Consider the following 22,767-nt stretch of genomic DNA (forward strand, 5'->3'; position numbering starts at 1 on the left):
CGGCAGCTTTCTCCTAAGGTTCACGGACTACGTGACGCCCGCGGTCAAGAGGATGCGCCACGTCCTCCGCCATGGCCTTGAGTGTCGCTGGCTAAACCTCTCAGGGTCCGGTGTTGTACGCATACATAAATATCGAATAATGTGAAAGCGAGAACAGCCGCCGCCGCAGCTCAATTTTGTAACGACATCCCACCTGCAACGGGGAGCATGCGGGTTCAAATCCCACCGGCGGCAAGTTGTTGTTCTCTCTTGTTTTTTTTTTTTCGTCCTCTTGCATTTCTCTGTGCCTAAACTTTTCTATATTTCAATTAAAATAGCAAATAAGTTCCCCTATGCTTTCCTTGGCTTCGTTACCTGTCGGTTTCGTACGGTTGTGACTAAGGCCTCGCTGAGCTACTCAGGGGAGGCCCTTGCATTAAACGGCAAACCACCTTAAACGATTCTCAGCTCTGCTCCGCCTTAAGAAAAAAAAAAGAAAAAAGACGGTTCTTTCTAAATCGCGGTTCAAACTCGGGTCCTCGCAGGAGAACAACGACGCGGTGTGCGAGGAGCTCCGGCAGCTCGGGTACGAGGCGCACGCGTTCCAGTGCGACGTCACCTCCGAGCAGCAGGTGGAGGCCGTGGGTGACCAGATCCTCAAGACCGTCGGGCCCGTCGACGTGCTCGTCAACAACGCGGGCATCGCCATGTGCAAGGGACTGCTGACGCTCAAGCACAGCGACATCCGCAGGACGTTCGACGTCAACACGCTCTCGCAGTTCTGGGTGAGCGAGGTTTTCCTCTCTTCCTTTCTCTTTTTTTTCTATCTCACCCCCTTTCAGCACGCTATAAGAACACACGCCAGATTGTCGGCGCGTGTGAATACGGTGAATAGAGCGAACGAACGAACAGGCGTTTCTTGCCTTGTCTGTTTGTTTTCGACCGCCTTTTCTCCGTTTCTATACCTTCCATCCGCCGTGAATTCACATCACTTCTCCGTCTCTCTCTCTTTTTTTAGACGCTTTAACATTAGTATAACGCACGCTGTGGATATCCTAATCAGTACCGACTATTGAGGGTCCTTAGTGACGGAAAACGAACGGAAATTGCTCAAAGGACTCAGCTGTCGAAACCCCGCAGGGGCGTCTGCGTCAGCAGGCGTTTGGTGTGTTGCGACACCACGTACCCGAGCACACGAGGGTTGGACCCTCCCGCGTGTAGCCGTGCGCGGCTTAGCCGTGCGCGGCTTAGCCGTGTCCGGGGAAAAGGGGATCCTGGAGGTTGAGCCGATGCCGGGCGTTCGGACCTTTAAGGCCCCTCGGCGGAGGCAACACACCTCTTTGGCCTCTGCTTCACGTAGACGGCACCCCCGGACTGACCCACCCGGGGGAAATCGGCAGTCGCCTCTTCCTGTCTCTCTCTCCCCAAACCTTCGCCTTTATCCCTCACTTTTCGATCTTTCCTGTCTTCTTCTCTCTTCCATTTACTTCCTTTCTCCACGGTGGCAAGGGTTAACCTTGTGTGGATATCCTACCTTGGGTACACCATATTTGGTTATAGCGACGGCGTACGGCTGGCGTCGTGCAGGCTTGTACACAAGCTCTGCCGCGTCCCCTCGTTGGGCTCCGTGGTGGGCGGTCGGCGCTGTTGCCGAACATACTCATTTTCTATGGCAGCACAAACCTCTCTCGTCTATGATCGGCGTCTGAAAAGATGCCGCACCGAAGTACCATTCCATTTCTCCTTTCGGAGCAACGCTCCATCCTTCCCCAAGTACTATGTAGTACATAGCGAAAGCAACATGCCAGTAAGAAAACTCTCACCATTCCTTGTAGCCAAATGCTTGAAAGAAAAAATCTCGTTCTTCGAAGCCAGAAAACGACTGTCGTACCTTTCGCGACGCAGTTATGCCGATGTGACGCAGGCGGGGGCAGCGTCACAGAGGCCTCCGGAGTCCTCCGAGCCCACGCGCAGTGGTGCCGCAGTGACTCCTCCCGCCCCCATGGTGGAAGCAGTCAGTACTGCTCCGCCCTCTTCAACGACCCTGAAGACAGCAGTCCCGCAGGGCCCTAAGATCAAGCGCACTCCAAGGACCGAGACACGTGTCTCGGCGCCAAACTCTCGGTCCTCCAGCGCCTCAGAGAGAGCAATGGAGGTCGAAACAAAAACCCCGGTGTCCTCGACACCAAAGGACACGCGCTCTCTCGAGCGCGGTAAGAGGGACAAAATCCCAATAACAACTATAAATAAGAAGGCGATAACCTAAGGGTTATCGCTCTGTTGTATCGGCCTTATTCAGATCCATGTCACCTAACATCTTTCTTACCTCCCATTCACTCGTTAATATAATTTTTTACCTTTCAATTTTACAATGGCTTTTATGATCCAATAGAATTGTAGAGGTCTCTTACGTAACTTAGGTGACATAAAAGACCTGTTAATAAACTTCTCTCCTGTGGCCCTGTGCTTACAGGAAACCAACCTAGGCGATAAACACAAAAACATTTTAAAAGGCTTCACCGTTGTACGGCGCGACCGTACTCAGGCGAACTGGCTGTCAGGTGGTGTAGCCATTGTTCTTCCAGGTGGTATAGCAGCCAGAGAAGTTCCCATTAACACTCACATAGAAGCCGTTGCTGTCACAGTTTTAGCTCACAAAACCATCACCATTTGTTCAGTATACATTCCGCCGCATTCACATTTTACCGTAAGAGACCTAGAGTTAATTTTAAACCAGCTACCTGAACCATTTTTAATAGGCGGTGATTTTAATTCGCATAACACGTTATGGAGTAGTAAAACTACTGACAACAGGGGTCAAACGCTTGAAGATTTTATCCTAACAAATGACATATGCCTTTTAAACACAGGTGCGGCTACTTACTACTCCCCAAGCACAGGAGCTATGAGTTGCTTAGATCTAGCACTGTGCTCTCCATCTCTTTTTTGCGATTTTCAGTGGAATGTTATTCAGAACCCCTATGGTAGTGACCATATGCCCGCTATCATTAAAAGAACATCTACTTTTCCTACCATCCCACTGAGGCCACCCCGTTGGAAACTCCATCTAGCAGACTGGCCCCTCTTTACCGAAAAGGCCACTCTGGATAACATATCAGATGAGCTAACCATAGATGAAATGAACGATCAGATCACCGCCTGTATACTTGCTGCAGCAGCAGAAACAATCCCACAATCGTCAGGCTTCCTAAGAAAAAACCTAAAACCCTGGTGGACGAAAGAATGTACGCAAACAAAAAAACTACAAAACAAAGCGTGGGGTATCTTTCGGCGATACCCATCACAAGATAATCTACTCTCTTTCAAAAAAGCAAAAGCGAAAGCCAGGTACACACGCAGACAAGCAGAAAGACAGTCATAGAAAAATTATGTATCGTCTGTAAATAGTTCAATAACATCCAAACAAATGTGGGATCAGCTTCGCAAGTTTAGAGGCGATTACGCTTCTTACACTATCCCCATACTGTCACCTCCAGGCACACAAACAAATATAGAAGAACAAGCAGACATATTAGGGCAACATTTCCATGATATATCAAGCTCGAAAAACTACTCTGCTGCATTCCTGAAACATAAACAATTAGCAGAAAAACTAAAGCTTCCGACCACAGGAAGTTCAGAAAGACTGTATAATGGCCCTCTAACACTTCCAGAAATCAGCAGAGTCCTTACTAGTGGCAAAAAAACAGCACCCGGTCCGGACAGGGTACACTATGCAATGCTAGCTCACCTATCCCCTAAAGCAGTTGAGACCCTGCTTCATTTCTTCAACATAATCTGGGAAACGGGGAAAATGCCCAAAGAGTGGAAGAAAGCTATCATAATCCCGTTCTTGAAAGCCGGAAAGTCTCCCACAACAGCAACCAGTTATAGACCCATAGCACTCACAAGTTGTCTTGCAAAGTCCTATGAGGCCATCATCAACATAAGATTGACATACGTCCTTGACACAGAAAACATGCTAGATAACCATCAGTGTGGATACAAGAAAGGCTGCTCCACAACAGATCACCTAGTCCGGCTAGAAGACGAGATACGTGCGGCCTTCCTACACAAACAATATTGTCTCACTGTTTTCTTTGACTTAGAAAAGGCGTACGACACAACATGGAGGTTTGGTATATTAAGGGACTTAGCAAATTTAGGAATCCGAGGTAGAATGCTGAAATGTCTAGCCGATTTCATGTCGGACCGAACATACCAGGTGCGTTTAGGAACGGTGCTGTCACGTGTATTCATTCAGGAAAATGGTGTGCCACAAGGATGCGTACTAAGCACAACACTCTTTATAGTAAAAATGAACTATGTTAACAAGGTCATTCCCCCCTCTATCATGCACTCCATATACGTCGATGATCTGCAAATAGCGTGCCGCGCCTCAAACTTACATACATGTGAAAGGCAGCTCCAGATAACAATTAATAAACTAATGGAGTGGGCTGAAAAAAATGGCTTCCGTTTCTCTACTCAAAAAACCGTTACAGTGCTATCCTCGCAAAAACGAGGATTGTACTTAGACCCGCTTCTAAAATTGAATGATGTCGCACTGCCGGCAAAACAAGAATGTAAATTCTTGGGAGTAATGTTTGATAAAAAACTAAACTTCCTAGCCCACATTAAAACACTAAAAATTAAGGCAAATAAAGCATTGAATATCCTAAAAGTTTTGTCTCATAAGCACTGGGGTTCCGACCGAACCTGTCTTTTACGTATTTACCGGTCTCTTGTGCGTAGCCTTTTAGACTACGGCTCCGTGGTTTATGGTTCAGCCAGGCAGTCCTACATCCAACTACTTGATCCAGTACATAACGTTGGATTGCGACTGTCAAGTGGTGCCTACAGAACGTCACCCATTCAAAGTTTATATGTTGAGTGTAATGAACCCTCCTTACAGCAGCGCAGAGCATTACTCACTTTTTCCTACGTACTCAGAATTCAGTCATCACCTCAACACATATGCTACAACATCCTTACGCAGTGCAACTCACGCTTACACTACACAAATAAACCGAATATGATTAGGCCACTTGTCCTGCGGTATGAGCAGTACTGTCGGGATTATGACATTCCCCACGAAGTCCTCCAGGTTGCCAAGAAACCACAACGGTTGGCCCCATGGTACCATTTCACACAGTTGTGTGACTGGACACTAACACATTTAAAGAAAAGAGACACTCCACACGAACACATCATACAAGAATTCCGTGCTCTTCAGGAGAAGTATCAAAATCACATGGAATTCTACACGGATGGCTCCAAAACAAAAGAACACGTGGGCGTAGGGGCCGTAACAGACAATTGGGAAACAAGTATTCATCTACCAAAACATGCTTCGGTTTTCACTGCTGAAGTTTATGCTGTATGGGTAGTAGTTAAAGATTATCAATGGCAAGCACAAAAACACAGTCATATACACTGATTCCTTAAGTACACTGAAAGCTCTAAATCTGAAATCTGAGTGTGAACCCCTGTTAGGGGATATACTAAACATGGTCGCGCTTAATAAATATGGGAGATCAATCCGCTTCTGCTGGGTACCAAGTCATGTTGGGATACCGGGGAACGAAGCAGCCGATAGATGTGCATCGATGGCAGCGAACAAAGAATAACAAACACAACACTTCCATACAAAGATAGCATCTGTGCGATTAGAAAAGCCTTAACGGCGAAATGGCAACGCGAATGGGACCGTTGTGCTGACAACAAACTACATCTCACGAAACCCATAGTTGGCGAGTGGAAGTCATGCTATCATCAGGAGCGGTTCATCGAAGTAGTTTTATGCCGACTACGCATTGGGCACACACACCTCACACACAATTACTTACTTACGAAAGAAGACACACCAACATGCGAGAAATGTCAACAGCCACTAACAGTTATACACATATTACTCACATGTACCCAGACTGAAACACACAGACGAACACTTTTGCACAAACTATATCAACTACACATACCTCCACACCCTTCTCTAATTTTAGGTGATGATCCACTAGTGACATTATGTGACATCCGTAAATTTCTAGACGACGCTGGACTTTTACATAAAATATAGATTATTAACAAAGCATTTTCCTTCATTCACTGGATTTTAATTGGCGCAGCATAGCCTTAGCCGCTTTTGCGCCATTAAACCCCATTTAACTAACTAACTATCAGCTGTCGAAACTATTAGTGCGCCCATGACTCGAACCTGGACACGCTGCGTACGAGGACGAGCATTCTACCGCGAAGCCAGTCCTGTAGCTCGTAAAACGCCAAGCTAGTATACGTACCGATAACTGCGGGCATTGGCGCCGAAATTTCGCGCGCGGGGCATCACCACTCCATAGCAGTGACTAGAGTGTGCTAAAGCAGAGACCTTGGATGCCCTTGCCCGCGTCTATGAGTAGCACCGCGCTCGCTAGATGTCACCACAACGCTACACAACAGACACAACGTTTCCAACAAAAATTAATAGAGGCAACCCTGACATTATAGTGTCTAAGGGAGCTACAGGTACGGTGGTTAATCCAGCACGGGCATAATGGGTAGCGTTACAGCGATTTGCCTAATTTCGTCCTGATTTCCAACGGGTTGGTGCCGAGTTCTAATCCCGGACCGGGATGACATTTTCTTCAACTGCAAAGCTTTGTTTCTGAGAAACCTGTATGGGCTTCCTTAGTAGCTTCGTGCTAGATTCGGGTGGATAAACATTTTCCCTTTCATAGCATATTGTATTACAAGTGCAACAATGCGTAATGATGTTGCGTGATCACAGAGACATTGCCTCGCTGTGTTTAGAAACCTACGATTGTTTGGAAATTTAGAAAAGTATAGCTTTCTTAAGTAACAACGCAAGAACGTCCGAAGCCACAAGCTCAAAGACTGGGCAAATCCGTGTACTACTCGTCATTACCATGGCAGCTGAAAGAGGTGAGCGCCAAATTACTTTCAGCGACTTTTTGGAGAACTCTATGCGAAGGCCATGGCATCAGACCGCTGAATAGAAAGACGCTTGGACGCATCTCGTCGTGACCGCGGGTCTCATAAGCGGCTTTCAGAAATGGGGGAATCGAGTTTGTTGTTGTTGTTGTTGTTGTTGTTGTTGTTGTTGTTGTTGTTGTTGTTGTTGTTGTTGTTGTTGTTGTTGTTGTTGTTGTTGTTTTTGTTGTTGTTGTTGTTTTTGTTGTTGTTGTTGTTGTTGTTGTTGTTGTTGTTGTTGTTGTTGTTGTTGTTGTTGTTGTTGTTGTTGTTGTTGTTGTTGTTGTTGTTGTTGTTGTTGTTGTTGTTGTTGTTGTTGTTGTTGTTGTTGTTGTTGTTGTTGTTGTTCATCGAGACCGGTCGAGACATTTGGCATTCCTGCTTCCTTTCAGATGGTCAAGTACTTTCTGCCATCCATGAAGGACAGAGGAAGCGGCCACATCGTGTGCATCGCATCCGTGGCTGGCCTCCTGGGATCGCCCTTCATGACTGACTACTGGTGCGTCTGCATCGGCGCGTTTGCACTGCCCGTGTGTCGCCTTTGAAGCTGATTAGCACCGCACACCATCGCACCACGTGTACTGTATAGTTAACGGCACACCAGTTGATACAGCTACAGTTCAGGCTAATAGTTAACTGATTAGACTGAGCGTTGTTCTTGCAACGTCTTTCCTTTTCTCGCGTGTATGACTTTCTGGATGAAGACCAGTGGATAAAATACGGAATTCTAATTTTACAACGCCAGCTTCCGAGCGGCAAAACAGAGCGTACGTGATTATTTCGCCCGCATGGTGAGAATAGTTCAGCACATTCTTGAACACACGTATTTTGTTCCACTCGTAGTGACGAACCCGCGAAGGTTAGCGACGAATCCGCGAATCTTCGCGCTCTCGCTTAAGTATTTGGCTCTTGCGCCCTTATTAGACTTGAAAAGCAGTTGCGGTCACTTAAAACATCTTTACATCCCGAATCTGCCTCGTGAGCGACGGCAGCGCTGTGACGGCTTCTCTGACTTCCGTTCATCGATCTGTAGTAATGAGAAACCTAATTTAGACTAAGTGAACATGCCGACAGACAACAGCATCGCTTATATATGGGGTTATGAGCAGTCAAGGAAGGAAAAGAAATACTTTGAAGCGAGGTAATTGACTTACCCCTGCGCACAGGTTCTGCACGCCTCATAGAATCAGTGCGCGCGGCGAAACAGCGTTGCCCGCGCCTAATTAAATCAATCAGCTACATAAATAAACTTGCTCTGTGATATTTAAAAGTAAGGTGAGGTACCCTAATTAGCTCACGTGGGCAAGCTTGCGTATACAGCTCGTGGTTATCGGCAGCGAAGTTCAAAGCGTTCCGCGACGAAATCAAATCAATCAGCCCGCATGCCTTAGTCTCTATTAAACAAAACTGGTTTACCAAACGTAACCGCGGGCTCATAAAACCCAATTCGCTCTCCTTCGAGCGTGTTTTTATTCGTGTTTGCTCGTCCGCATTTTCGGCACTCGAACAAAAAAAAAAAAAGAAACAGCGCGATTCGAAAGCTCCGCTCTGTCTGTGGATCCTGTCTCTCGTCAAAACTGCGGCTGACGCGGTTTGATCGGATAGCGGAAACTTGAGCCGGGCCGCTGTAGTCTGTATATGTTGGGCCAGTGGATACACTTACACTAATTGGCCACGCGGTCGCTGAAAACAGCGGCTTTCTGACGCATTGTTGTCCCTCGGGGTGCAAGCCGACGGAGTTTTGGAGCGCCCGTCAATGCGGCTCTGGGGGTTGACGGCCGGGATTGGTGGCATCGCTCCCTCGGGGACTGCAAATTGCGGCGCGTATAGATGCACGCATCTTCATAACAGGAACGGCTCGCTCCCGCTGACGCCTCTCTCAGTCGCTGGCGTTTCGTAACGCCGATCGTCGCCACAGCTGGGCGTCACTCAGTTTTCTTGCTTTTCTTTTTTTCCTACAAACTTATAGCCACGACCGCGTGCGGAAAACACGGTGCACCCCGCCCCCGGTCAGTCCGTCCACAGCGCGATAGCGTTAAACCTCTTATTAGATACGACCAAGTTGGGAAGTGACAGGTCTCGTGCGTAGTGCCTAATCATTCATTTTAGTATTGTTATCATTACTAATGCGAAAGCATTATATGCCCCGTGAAGCGGGAAAATCTGGCCACGGCGGGCCACGGCGTCGGACGGACGCCGTGGCCCGCAGCCAAAAGGTAGATCTGGCCCACTTCCAAAGCTGGATTAAGGTGGATTAAGGTTCGTACAAATTAGAACAAGCTGGATTAAGGTTGAGCTGTAATATATGATGCTTACTTAGACAAATCCTCATGCTCGACGTTTTTTATTTTATATTTATTATTTTGATTGTTCCTAATGTCCCCATATATTATTTGCATTGTACACATTCAACTTACGCTTGAGCTTTTTCGTCCCCCCCCCCCCCCTATGTAATACCCTGACGGGCCCTTATGGTACTCAAATAAATAAATAAAAAAGAAAGTAACTGTCAGCGTTGTCCATAGACAAGCGGAAACCCGCCTGGCGAGCGAAATAAATGCACGTTGCGGTAACTGAGGCTTCCACTCGCCACAATTGTGGGGAAAGGAGAGCAAAGAAAAAAAAAACGAAGTTTCAGAGACCGTATAAAGACACATTAGCAAAATAGACGGAAGAAACACGTCATGCATGTTTGTAGAGGTGGCGGAGGGAACACAGGTAGATTCTTTATAATACTTGTTTCAGCGTAGACTGGACGTGCGCAAATTTCGAAAATAAGATAATCGCTCACGATCTTTTGTTGCTGATGTATATGTCCGACGAAATAGTAGAGGCAGGCGAAATATTAAAGCTAGGTTATGGCTAATGTGTAACAGGGCCTCGGACGGTTTCGACTGAAAAAGTAGTGTTATATATCTATAGGAACTGGTAGCCAGAACTCTTTGAAGTTAACGCACGGCGCAACTGTGCTGTTCCGGCGGCTGTCGCGACGTTTCGTACGAAAAGGCGTGCACTCACAGCAGGCGAAACAGGAGCGATCGGATACGTCGCTGTCGTTCAGCCCTGTATACGCAGCGCTAACCGGCCCCGTACGAAGCGGCGCCGATGCGCCTGACTGACGCTTCTGCTTCGTTAGGTTTGTCCTCCGGAGAAGACGTCCTCATCCTGGCGACCTAACCAAACGTCAAGGGAGAGGGCTCGAGCTTATCTATGCGAACAATCTCACGACCGCTGGAGACGCTGATCAGAATACGCAGAGACGGGCTCTACAACAACGTTCGTGGGGAAGAGGCTTGCGCCGCCGCGCAGGAAGGGCCATGATATCTGGGGAGCAGCTTGGAGGAAAGGCCGGGAGCTACTGGCGAAACCCGAAGCCAAACCGAAGAGTGAGAAGAGAAGATTCTCAGGGCCACCAACGACGATGCTTCTGGCGGGACTGATCCACCGTCGTGAGGCAGCGGGCCAGCCTGTCGGCGTTCTCCAGCATGCATGCTGCGCTGCTTGAGTCGCGTGAACACATTTCGAAGGGTCAGATTGGTAGGGGAAAGTTGTATCGACGGTGCAGAAAGGTTACAGTAGGAGAAACGGTGCAAAACCAGTGGTGGCTCGAGTGGCAGTAATGCAGACTCTTTGATCCCTGCTACGGCGCAGCAGTCTGTTCATGACCGTAGAAAGCTTCCGGTCGTGAACTTTTGGCAGCGAAGTTATACATATTTATGGGCTGTTGTAACTTCTCATTTTTACCCGCTAAATTTGGCGGCCTGTTAAAGAGGGCTTAACTGGAAGTATTTTGGAACCATTGTGTGTAAACATAAAGACGAATGCGACAAAAGGAAGCACAGCACCTTAATCCGATCTTGTTACCTTAGACCAAGTCGTAGTATGCGATGTTTTTTTTTTTTTTTAATTACCTCGTTTCGGCGATCTTTAGGCCGCATCACAGTTCGTGCAGGAAATCTTGTAGACATTTCCGTGGTAATCTACAATTGCTGGCGTGTCCCATCTGGTCTCCTGGCACAACTCCCAGCAGGTCCCTGACGAAAAAGAAATGAACACGAGTTGACCACATTGGTCGGAACAGAGAAACTGGTGATCTATCATAGTATAACATAATTGAATTGGCAGAGGTAAACGCTGTAGCTGGCGAAAGAGAATTAGCTGGTGTGACGTGATCAGGCAATTCGTCGAGGTGACGCAAAGCGTTGTAATTGTAAAGCTTTGTTAGAGGAGGTCTGGTTTCCACTTAGCCTAATTAGACTGCAATTATGTATACTGACTCTAATTATGACGGTTATAGAAAGACACACATGCGAAGGGAGAGAAGCTTATCGGTGCGACGGATCGCGGTGTGCTGCGGCTCGTTCATTTCAAGCGTGAAATTTGACTGTATAGTTACCCGCTTAAATATTCCGGCTCTGTTATTCTTTTTTCTGAGCCTCTATGTCTATCGCTTTCTTTCAGTTCAATCTAAACAGAGTGATAAGACGAAGACACAAACACGTAGACACGAGTCTTGTGTCTAGGCTCCGTGCGCAACCGTCTACCTGTCCCCGTGTTTTCGCACTGTTTGGCTTGCACACTGTCTCACCAACTTGGCCAAACGGAAATGCAACTCATCAACCAGCTTTCTTTTAGTCTGTTGAATACTGCGATCAAATGTGCAAAAACAAAAACAGAGAAACGAGATATGAGAAAAGAGGGAGAAGCCGTTGTCACTAGACAACTCTGAAAGATTCAGCCTTTCTTCAACTTAGACGGGCCACGAACGCGAAGCGCTGCAAGAACTGTTCTTTGTTTTTCACAGCGCTCCTAATTGGGATGCATACGCGGAGCTCAAAAGAACGCGTGGTTGTTTTAAGCTGCTCGTCCTTCTCATGTACGCACACATGTAAGGATACTTTCGCACTACTCAGCGTGTCGTTCAGCTCAGCGCTCAAAGTGTCATTGGGTGCCCGGGCACACCCCTAACCAACAATTGCTGGAATTGAGGTGAAACAGCGCGGAAAAGACGGACACAAGGAAACAAATACCACAGACAAGCGCTGTGGTATTTGTGTACCACAGACAGCGCTTATCTGTGGTATTTGTTTCCTTGTGTCCTCGTCTTTTTCGCGCTGTTTCACCTCAGTTCTAAGTATGAACCAACTAGCCCTCATCAAGATCTTACTAATTACTGGGATGCACGTTCGTGCCACGCGTCCTAGCATTATTAGGTGGTGCCCAAATCCGCGCCCCAGAGACGGCTCTCTTTGGATATCAGAAACACATCTTGAAGGCTATACTGTTGCCGACTAAGCGCGTCGCAAGCTATTTGAGAGCCGGAAACACGTCATAGCCTCCAAGTTTCGGACACCACCCTATTATTGTTCTTTCGCTGTAAGGAAATCGCGCCTGACTGCACAGGCAGGCGAGGAATAGAATAAACAGGATGTGGTGTACGCGGGCTTCCTTAAGAAAGGGGCGGCTGCTTTTGTTATCGTTCTTTTAGCGCGGTTTAGGGGGTTTTACGATGCGCCACCTTCCTCTATTAGCGTTATTTTTGTCTTTGCCGTTTGTTTATTACGACACATAGACATTGCTCTTCAGTGACTCGAGCTATATCGCTTTATTCTAGCCCTCTATTATTGCGCGAGATTTAAGAAGCGCCAACCTCTCCTATAGCGTGTCTCCTTACGCGTTTATTTGTAAGAAGAAAGAATAAGAAGCACTCCGCAAATTTGCGCGTTTGCTTTAATGAATCTCGACATGCGAAACCGCAGTTTACGATGGACTCAAGGTCGGGCGTAAAGGACTTATACGCGTTGAAAAGATAAATAGACGTTCCAAAGATGAAGGGGAAAAAAAAGAAAGCAAAGTGAAGTAATCTTTACTCCTTTTCGGAAAAACGATGTGAAATATCGCTGCTGTCTGCCGGAATCCCACGGAACGGACGCCGTTCCTTTGTTCGCGTGGTTTCGCGAGCTTATTACGTCGCTAGTATTTCCTCCTGCGCGAAGAATGCGCGAAAAGTTGGGCAGTGCCCGGCTCACGGGCCGCAAAGGCCGCGGGCGGCATAAGAAACTATCACTCTTCGCGGAGCCGGAATCCCGTCGCTCGGTGGTTTTATGGGATCACGAATGGCGGCTCCACCTGCGGTCGTGATTTGTTGCCCGCGAGCTCGGGTTTCCACGTTTTGAAGGGGACGTTTCCTTGAAGCTGCCTGCGCTTTTGAAAGGCTATAGTGTTGCTATAGTACGCGAAGACGTCTTGGTTTGAGTTCCTCCTGTCCATTGTGTCCATTCCTCTCAGTTCTCCCCCCCCCCCCTCTTTTTTTTTCTTTTGAAAAGCGAGTGACGAGCGCTAACGCAAAAGGCGGGGAATGAGAAGGGAGAGAGTGCCTGCAGTGGGCGAGCATACGAGATAGGAATGTGCAAGCGCGTGATACTTCTACACACTGTGGTGTTATTGAATCACTGTGTTCGCGGAATTGTTTCACTAAAGTGTTCCGTTATTTCTCATTGCGCCGCTTTACACCGCGCACTGTTTGTGAAGTCGTTTTGCTGCATGTATTTTTATTAACTTATACGCCTCCCTCACGCTCCCACCTTCTTTATGTAGAAATACCGTGCGAAAAACGAAAACAAAAAATAAGTAGATAAGGGAATTTTCTCCGTCTCTGTATCGAAGCAGCTAGTGTAACGAATGTTGTCAGGCTCAATTTATCCTGCAAAACAGCTTGCGTGTGCCTATACCTATTCTTAAACGTCATCTTCACGACGCCCCTCAAAATGTAAAGCTACTTGCTTATAAATCATTAATCAGGCCAAAACTTGAGTATGCATCCGCCATCTGGAATCCACAGCAAGCTTACCTCATCGACTCCTTAGAAGCTGTTCAAAACAGAGCCGCCCGTTTCATTCACCGTTCATACTCATCCTATATTAGTGTTTCATCTCTCAAGCTACAGTCCCAATTATGCAGTCTTTCCCTCCGTCGCCGTATTTCTAGCCTGTGCCTATTTCACAAATTTTATTATTCCCAGCTCAAACAGCAGCCATACATCTGCGCACCGCCATCACGCACGTCTCGCCGAATTGGTCATCCGCTGAAAGTCTCACGCCAACGTGCCCGTACGACTACATTTTCCAAGTCATTCTTCCTCCGAACAGCAAGCGACTGGAACGACCTTCCCCATCAAATTGCAGCTATCACCTGTCCATCAACCTTCCTAGAAAAAGTTACATCCCACCTGTCATCATGAAAAAAAAAATGTTTTACTTTCTCACGTTAACCCCACCCCTTATGTAAAACCCCCTACAGGGGGTCTTTAAGGAAATAAAAATGAAATGAAATGAAATACGGTTGAACTTGATGGTGAAAAAAGAAGTATTCTCGGGGTATGTGCATGCACTCCTACGTTGCACATTCGCTTTTACCTCCGTTCCCTGGACATTGGGGATGGCAGGCACTGTACTATTTGTAGTTACCAGCTCATAAGAACCGTTATCGACTGTAACTATATCTTGCGCAGTGCTTCCAAATTTGCGGCCCTGGGCTTCATGTATGCTCTGGAGGAGGAACTCTTCCATACCGGCTTCGAGTTCATCAAGCTCACCACCGTGTGCCCTGTCTTCATCAACACCGGCCTCTTCCCCAACGTAGGCGCCAGGTACGTGTTCGATATACACGCGGGTAAATGTGCACGTTATGATGATAAGCACTGTAGAATAGCGCAAGGGCCTTACGTGCAGCCGGCTTCAAAAGAATACGGACCGCGGGATCTGAGAAAAAAAAATGATGAAAATTTTCGCAGCTTTCACAACGCAGCCTGATAATTCGAATTACCGGCATGTACAATATTGTGCTACATGCGAACAACATAGCGTTTTCATGGTCTACGTTGTCAATCCGTCCGTCTGCGTGCTCCGAACGTCTTCGAGTGTTTGCTGCTTACGTGCGCTGCGTTAACGTACCTTAGTTGTCTAGGTAAACGTCCGTGGCCTTTACATACTCTATATGAAATAGTGTTGGTCAATATGCCGGCTCCCTTATTCGGTGCCGACGGTCGTGATGACTGCGTGCTCCCTACCGCCGATCACTGTCTGATTCGCACGTTGTGAGAGGCTAGCCTGCCCAAGGACTGACGTCGTTCGGCGATCCCAGCGTCCGTAGCCCTGCCGAGACAGGTTGGATTTTTAATGGATTTTCGTGGCCCGTACATGTTTGGCTCTATCGGGGCAGTGTCCATACTTAGTGCCGAAAGCTATTAAATTTCAAAGAGATTGAAGCACCGCATGTATTACTTATCCATAACGCCGCACCAATTACATGTACCACTTCTCCATAACATAGCACCGGTTGCACATCGCAGTTGTATAAAGTGAGTTTATTAGAGCACCTGACGCGGTGGATAAGTGACTATGCCGTTCTGACATTAAGCACGACGTCGCGTCTCGAAAATGGCTGCCGCTGGCGGCGGCCGCCTCTTTAACACTGTAACGCCTGTTGTCGCCAATTCGTCACACACCGAATAAGTAAGTACAGCCTGGTTTTCTGGTTCGAGTGCGAGCTGTCACGCATGCGCGACAATTCAATTCAGTCTTTATTTTTCTCTTGGACAATGTTGGACAACAGGGACAATGTTTTCCATCCCTTTCATGTGGTGCCATCTATAGCAGCAAAAGCTGGATACTGGCAACCAATGTTTGAGGCCGCGATCAACGAGTTGCCCGCACGCGCAACTCCCGCCATGCGCTGTAGGTGTCAGTACAGAAACGCCATTGTCCTTGCGCTAACTTTTTTTTTAACCCCTTCAATAGTGTTTCTTTTTATGTGCAGTTGAATATCACGTACGATTATCCAAAAGCGCCGAAATCCGGTGGGGCGGTGTGCAAAAATACTAATCTGTCAAGCAGTGGGTGCACGTTAAAAGCCCAGATGGTCAACATTAATTAATTCAGAGCCCTCCATTGCGGTATTTCTCATAGCCACTGTGACGCTTCGGGATGTCGCACACAATCAATCAATCAATTCAACTGACCAAGCAAGTCTATTAGACCGTTAAAATGTATATGTGCGTCCATTGTTGTAGACAACCTGCAGGCATATGGCTCATATCTTGCGGGCGCTTCAGTCGCCCGTGCCTGCGGCAGTGCTATCGACGTAGTATGCAGGTATACACGAGCATAAATTGAAACGCGAACAAACGAACAAAAGAACGATCAGTTCATTTGTTACGCGTAATCACATTAAAGTACTACGTGTAATCGTCCTTCAGCCGCTTCCGAACGACCTAATAGTCATAGATCAGTTTGTTTGTTTATTTGTTTGCTTGTATGTATGTATGTATGTATGTATGTATGTATGTATGTATGTATGTATGTATGTATGTATGTATGTATGTATGTATGTATGTATGTATGTAAGTAAGTAAGTTCTGCGGCTGTTGTTGTTTTGCTTTTGTTGCAAGCGTAGAGTGGGCCCCTATTCTGATTCCTGCTCGCAGATTCCCGCTGCTGACGCCCATCATGGACACCCGAGACGTCGCCTACCGGGTGGTGGACGCCATCCAGCGCGACGAGTCGCTAATCGTGGTGCCCCGCATAGTAGAGATCATGTACAAGTGTCTCAAGTAAGAAACATCTATATATCCGTTTTGACTCTCCCCACCGCAACCCCTCAGCGTTGACATACCGGTGACCGATGTATAGTACTATATCCAAGCCGTATCAGTCAGTCCAGCGAAAAAGAAAAGTAAGAATCTAAAGCCACATAAAAAGACGTATTTTTCCCCGTGACCAGGAAATATTCGCAACGGCAGCGTAATCAAACGTGAGAATGCATGTTTCTTTTGCTTCTGCGAATTGTTGCTAACATAAAAGAAACAGGGGGAAGGGGGTGAGGCAGACTGAAAACATTTACAGTCGTGCTAAAGAGCACACCAGTAACACGTGATGCTGTGTACGCTAGTTAATCACAACCATATGAAAACCAACCGACAGTTAAAAACAAAGAAGCCTTTTCTTGGCTTCACATGGCCATGATAAGCCAAAATCGGGGCCCTCGGTTCGCATTCTTCTTCTCGTTCTATACTCTCGTGTTTCAAATGTCGCATTAGTCTGCCGCAACGCTTCTAACACAAAGTGTACCGACAAGAAACACGGCAGTCTCGCCTCAAGTGACGAGCAGTGACAGTAACGGCTGCGGTGGCAGCGCTGTTCGCCGTGTCAGTTGCAGCGAGTGGTCCGCGCGCCGCTATCCGCCCGAAGTCCGGACATTGTACGAAAGCGACGAAAGGAGTTGTTTGTGCCCGTCCATAACTCTGCGCTAAGTCACCTTACTTAGATTGCAATACCAACTGTCACAACAGACGGTCCTTCTCAAGTCTCTTTGATAGATCGCCTTGTTTCTTTAGAAAAACGTGCCCCGTGCGTGTGTAGCGGTTGATCTGATCTTTCCTTCGTCTCCTGCTGCGCGCAGACCTCTGCCGGAAGACGCACAGAAGCTGATCCAGCGGTTCCTCGCGTGCTCCATCCAGAAGCCGAGTGCGTGATGGCGGCGCCCACCTAAGCTTCCCACTAGGCACAGCCGGCATCATCAGACATGCACATCTATCCATTCGCTCGTCTCCGGTGGTCCTCCGCCGCAGACGAACCAAGACCGACGACTAGCGACGTTCGCTGAACTGACGAATGAGAAGGCGTCGGCAAAGAAGCCGATGTGTGTGCTAGAAAGGACTTGGGGGGAAGGGGGGGGAATTGCGCCCTCTGGTTTTCTTTTCTGCATCGCGTGATGCCGATATATATTAGAAGAGGTACTATTCGGCCGTCTTCTCGATGTGCGCGTGTGACTGCGGCTTGGCCATGCCTGCTGCGAAATCTCTTCAGCGCTGCGCGCATTGATCCAGGACACGTCAAAAATGTGTGTGTGCTTGTTGTCGCGTGGTGCACGGATGAAAGAAAATGGCGTGAAAAAAAAGAAGCGTATGGATGTACTCGTCGTGTTCGTATAGAAGAGTGGAAATGCACCTTTAAGGTTAAGACGAAAATGGAGTTCATCTATGTGTAAGGCGGTAAAGCGAGGGAAGCACTGTGATTTATCGCTCGCGAATTGCGAGCCGGTTTGCGTTTAAAGCTTGTGTAACAGGGTAAGTAGATTGAAGAAAGCGTACGACACAGACGAAGGCCCGTCGGATCTTTTCGTTGTAGAGTTAGCGACGAGCTTGTCGTGCTTGAAACCTTTAGAAGAGCGTACTTGACATTTCGAGAATATTCTTTGTTATTGATCTAGTTTGCACGTATTGATTATAAAATAACTTTCAGTTTTTTCGTACTCTTCAAGCCAAAGCGACCAATAAACGACTACTGCATCACTGTACCTCACCACATATAGCTGTCTCTCAAGCATCACGGTCATCATCTGCCATATAACGGTTTCCAGTAACTACGGAGGCGATAATTGGGCTGCGCAGTCATCTTACGCTCACGTTCACTAGTTTCTGCAAATTGTTCAGTGTCTGACCTCGAGAGAATAAGTTCGTTTTCTCTAGCACAGCTAGGACCTCGAGTAGCCTTCGGCATTCGCCGCACAAAACCCCGAGGACGCATCGCGAGTGCTGTCGGACAGGGACGCGTCAGAAGCGTTCTTCCATGGGCATAGCTATTAAAAAATCTAGAGAAAGATAACTATAACCAGTTTGATACTACGAATTATGCTTTACAGGATAGCACGACGGGAAGCACTCAACTCAGCCGCCCTCGCGTTGTTCCACTTTCTTCGGCGGCTTGTAGTTGCAGAATCAGTTTGAGACATCTTCACCAACGACGACAAAGAAGTGTTGCGCCAACTGCGAAGCCACGCCCGAGTCAAGATGACGCAGTGAAGAGTCCAAGTAGAAAAAAAAAAGTTGGGAGAGGGTAGGGAGGCGCTGAAGGAGAGCGTAGTAAATGCCAAACACACGGCTAATACTTTTCGGTAAACGGCAACTTCACAATCTTTTTATTTGATAATTTACAGCGCGGCTTTGTATGCAAAAGAAGACACGTTCATTATAAAAGTAACTCTGTCTCAACGTGTGAGGCTGTGTGAAGTGGTTAGGGTCTCGTTTCCGTGTTTTTTTAACTTTTTTTTTCTTTTCGCTTTGGGTGCAATTGTTAAGCAAATTGCTATCCAATTACTATGCAAGGTGCAGCTCGCTGTAGAGTCGCAAAAGCGTCTCGCCTTGTCTGTCTGATGGGAGGTGGCAAAATGCTTTAATCTGTTTATGCATTTTTATGCCTCGCGTTGCGGCAATACATTTAGGATCAGTGGTGGTTGACTTTGCACCGTAAGATGTATGAAGAAATGTGCCTGCGGTACAGTGCAAAGCATTATGGCGGGAATAATTTTTTTTTAAGGAAATGTTAGACATGTGTGCTTCTTATTGACGTTTCGATGTGATGGCTCATCTGCGTTTAATGCTGGTTCTGCGACGAACGCCTACTTCTACTAGCGTATTAAGACCTCGTCACGGTTAACTATATCCTGCTTTTTTTCTTTCCTAGAGTAGTTACAAAGAGCGTGGCTTCTCTGTTTGCCATATCAAGGAAAAACTGCTTCAAACCACAATTTAGAGCAAAACGAAGGACATTTCTGAGCGATCCCGCGCCAACTTGTACCAAGCCCGCTTGACGTAGTCACGACCGAACGCGTATAAATGACAGGGTCTGGCTGCATTCTGGGATTACAGCACAAGTTCCCGTGAAATTACGTATTTCATTTTTTTTTCAGTCTTCTGTGACCATCAAACCTTTGTAACAATCATGTTATGTTTCCGGGTAACTTAAAAGCACTTCGTCTAACAATAACTGCTTGCTGTCAGCATCGAAACTCAATAGCAGTTTCCCCTTCATTTGGGACTGATACCTCCTCGCTCAGACAGAAACTTCACGTGCGCGTCGTAAACGGTGTTTACACGCAAATCCAGTAACCTTGTTCGGACAGGACTTAAAAAAAAAGAAAACCTCGCTTACGCCGCCGATGTGACAGCCCAAACAAACTTGTTTCATGCGGCTGAACATACCCAGTTTGTACATCCCCAGGGTACATTTCGTGACTCGTCATAACAGGTTCTCGTGTCCATAATAGAAGCTGCTACATATCAAACATATTCGTTTCATAACGGGTTCGTCCCATATGCGAAAAACGTGCGTGCACGTGTAGAAACGAGCGAGAAAAAAAAACTCAGAACTGCCGAAATCGCTGCTGCCCGTGCTCTGTGTTCTCATTTCAACATGCAGTCAAACGGTTTTAGGATAAACTTCTTCGAATTCTTTATACTCCACGAAGTATAATATAAATAAATGGTCACATGGGTACCCTAAATTTCAGCGTCTAAGTATGAGTGTACTCAAATGTCTTCGTTCACATTATTTTCTGTCAGATTTTGCTCTCAGCATTTCGCGTACGGAATGTTACTGTACTTGAATCGCAATGCGCTCTTGCAAATCAACATGTGAGCCATTTGGCTATGCCTGAGAAGAGTTCTTTATCGTGTTTTGTTTTTTTCGTACGGGGCAAACGCCAGGGTCACTCACGTTAAAAGCTTAACCATTTTGCAGGACCTTACACATTGTATTAAGCAAGCATTGAGTCTTAGACTTCAGTGTTTTCACTTGTATATTTTCACGCCCTTGTGCGCAATTAATGGTTAAGAAGAGGAGCCGCTTGTGTACGCTCTGCGCTGTGCAGTCGTTACTATCAAAGTATGCACAAAACGTAGCCTGGTCTGTCGACGATGTGTCTAGCTTGATTTGGTGCTAAAGCTTCATGTTAAGCTTAACTCGAACAAGCCTTTCTTTTTGGGTGCTAAGTGAAGCGAAGAAAAGTCCTGGCTGGCCTTGGAGGACGCAGTTGGCCATGCAAGCCGATGTGCGCTTGCAAGAAGTTCGCCAATTCGTTGTAGCATAGCTTTTCGCGCCGGCACGAAATGGCGCGACAAACGGGGTCCCTCTTTCGGTGACGACTTCACTGTAACATGATTTACACCCTTAATAGGAAAGAAGTGTGTAAATCGGTCTATAACTCGCACCCTTATACCCACAAAGGGTTTAATGGCGCGGGTTAGAGACCGATCTACACCCTTATTCACTTTTAAGGGTGCAATTTTGCTTTCTTTCGCGATTTAGATTGTCCTCTCTTGTAGGCAAGCGGAGAGGTCGTAGTGACCATTCTACAGCGAAGCGGTTGAAGGGAGTTCCACAAGGATTATCACGCAGATGCGGTGAACGCTGGCGTGCGACGGGGTCGACGTCAAATGTCAGCCTGCGAACAGCCTGCGTCGGAGACCGCGAAGCGACCGTGTGGCCAGGGGTGCTGCTCTGGACGTCGGCGAATTCTGCCATATCGTCAGCTCTGATTGGCCCGAAGGACTGCTACGGGCTCTCTTATTGGCTCAAAATGCCGCCACGTTAAATCTTGAAATATGGCCGACGCAGTCAAACGCCTTCTGCAACGAAGTGCTTGGGTGCTCCGATGTCATTCGTTCGTTCGTTATACGGGACACTTGTTTGTAAAGGGGTCGCGCACCGCACAGCTCACGATAGAAGCGGGACGAAATTATTCTTTCGTTATACAGGTGTCATTTCGTTAAAGAGGCGCTGGACCGTAAATCACCGATGTCCTAAATGGCACCCCGAGGTCTCAAATGAGAGCGCTCAGCCATACGCTGGCGTCTGTAATGTATGATCACTGTATGAGTCAGCAACGCAGCCCTAACAAGTCATGGCAAAGCGCAACCCGATGCCGGCGCTACCTACAGGAAATTGCGTCGCATATAGCAGAGTACAGAAATGCCAAGCTCGGAATTAGTGAAGTGCTTGAAAAGGACTATCTTATGTTGAAGAATATGCAATAGTGAAGCGTTGGCAAAAGCCAGGTAGTTTACGAGCAGTGCCGAACCAGACCCCCTAAAAGTACCGTGGGGTGTCAGAACTTCCTTTTACAGCTTCGCTTTATTTCATGTATGAGTTACTCGGAGTGGCATGCATTTCCGAAATCACTTTTGCCTTTTGCTTTTGTAGTCAACACATTTATTTCTGCACAGTGCTACGTTGCTGTCTAGCGTGCACCTATACTATTTGATGGTGACGAATTTTCTATGCATTCTTTCTTTTTATGTTCTCTCAAACGCTGTTACCTTACGCACACAACGAAGTATCTTGTTACGGAGGTGGACAGCACTTTCAGATTGAGTTGTTGAAGTTGTATCGAATAAAAGAACAACAAATGAAGCGCCTCTTGGTTCGCAAAGTATACTTTCGGGCAGACCGCCTCGCAGCATCCGGCTGCCTGCTCTTCGATGAACCGTGACTACAGACTTCACAGGAGCTGGAAAAGGTTCGTAAAATTATTAACGCTGGCGTTATCGGTAGTGTTTCCACATGTACAAATTTTTGCGCTATTTCAGCCTTATCTTAGGCTCGCCTGACAGCAAAATTATGTGTTTTAGAGGATTCAGCAGTTTTCAGCGAAATTTTCCACGAACTTCTTTTATGGGTTTTTGGAGAATTCACAGTATATATACCTAACGTATTCTGGCATACCGTAGTGTTCTGCTCTGCTAAAGCTAACCTTTCATGAAAAGAATGTCAACATCGATCTGCAGAACCTTCCTTTGATGACACCATAGACGTTACGATTAAATTTCTTTTCAAGAAAACTAATTTCGGCTCACTGCAACTTCCCGTTGGCGGAAGCGAAAGCGAGACAACAAGGAAGTGCATGTCTTAGGTTTTATTTACTAATATGTATGGCTTCGCAATAAATTTTTAATTGACACTTGCG

General features: G+C 47.0%; 1 protein-coding gene across 1 annotated transcript in view; it reads left to right on the forward strand.

Moving 5' to 3' along the window:
* The window catches only part of LOC142585562 (17-beta-hydroxysteroid dehydrogenase 13-like), a 173,069-nt gene extending 150,869 nt beyond the window's left edge, over positions 1-22,200 (forward strand). Inside the window, exons 2-6 of the mRNA XM_075696403.1 lie at positions 525-764; positions 7,359-7,465; positions 14,477-14,614; positions 16,451-16,576; positions 17,425-22,200. Of these exons, the coding sequence (XP_075552518.1) occupies positions 525-764; positions 7,359-7,465; positions 14,477-14,614; positions 16,451-16,576; positions 17,425-17,497 (684 nt within the window). The 3' untranslated portion in view covers positions 17,498-22,200. The remainder of the gene's footprint in view (positions 1-524; positions 765-7,358; positions 7,466-14,476; positions 14,615-16,450; positions 16,577-17,424) is intronic.
* The last annotated feature ends 567 nt before the right edge of the window (positions 22,201-22,767 follow it).

The sequence above is a fragment of the Dermacentor variabilis genome, chromosome 6, assembly GCF_050947875.1.
Source record: "Dermacentor variabilis isolate Ectoservices chromosome 6, ASM5094787v1, whole genome shotgun sequence".
Lineage (NCBI taxonomy): Eukaryota > Metazoa > Arthropoda > Arachnida > Ixodida > Ixodidae > Dermacentor > Dermacentor variabilis.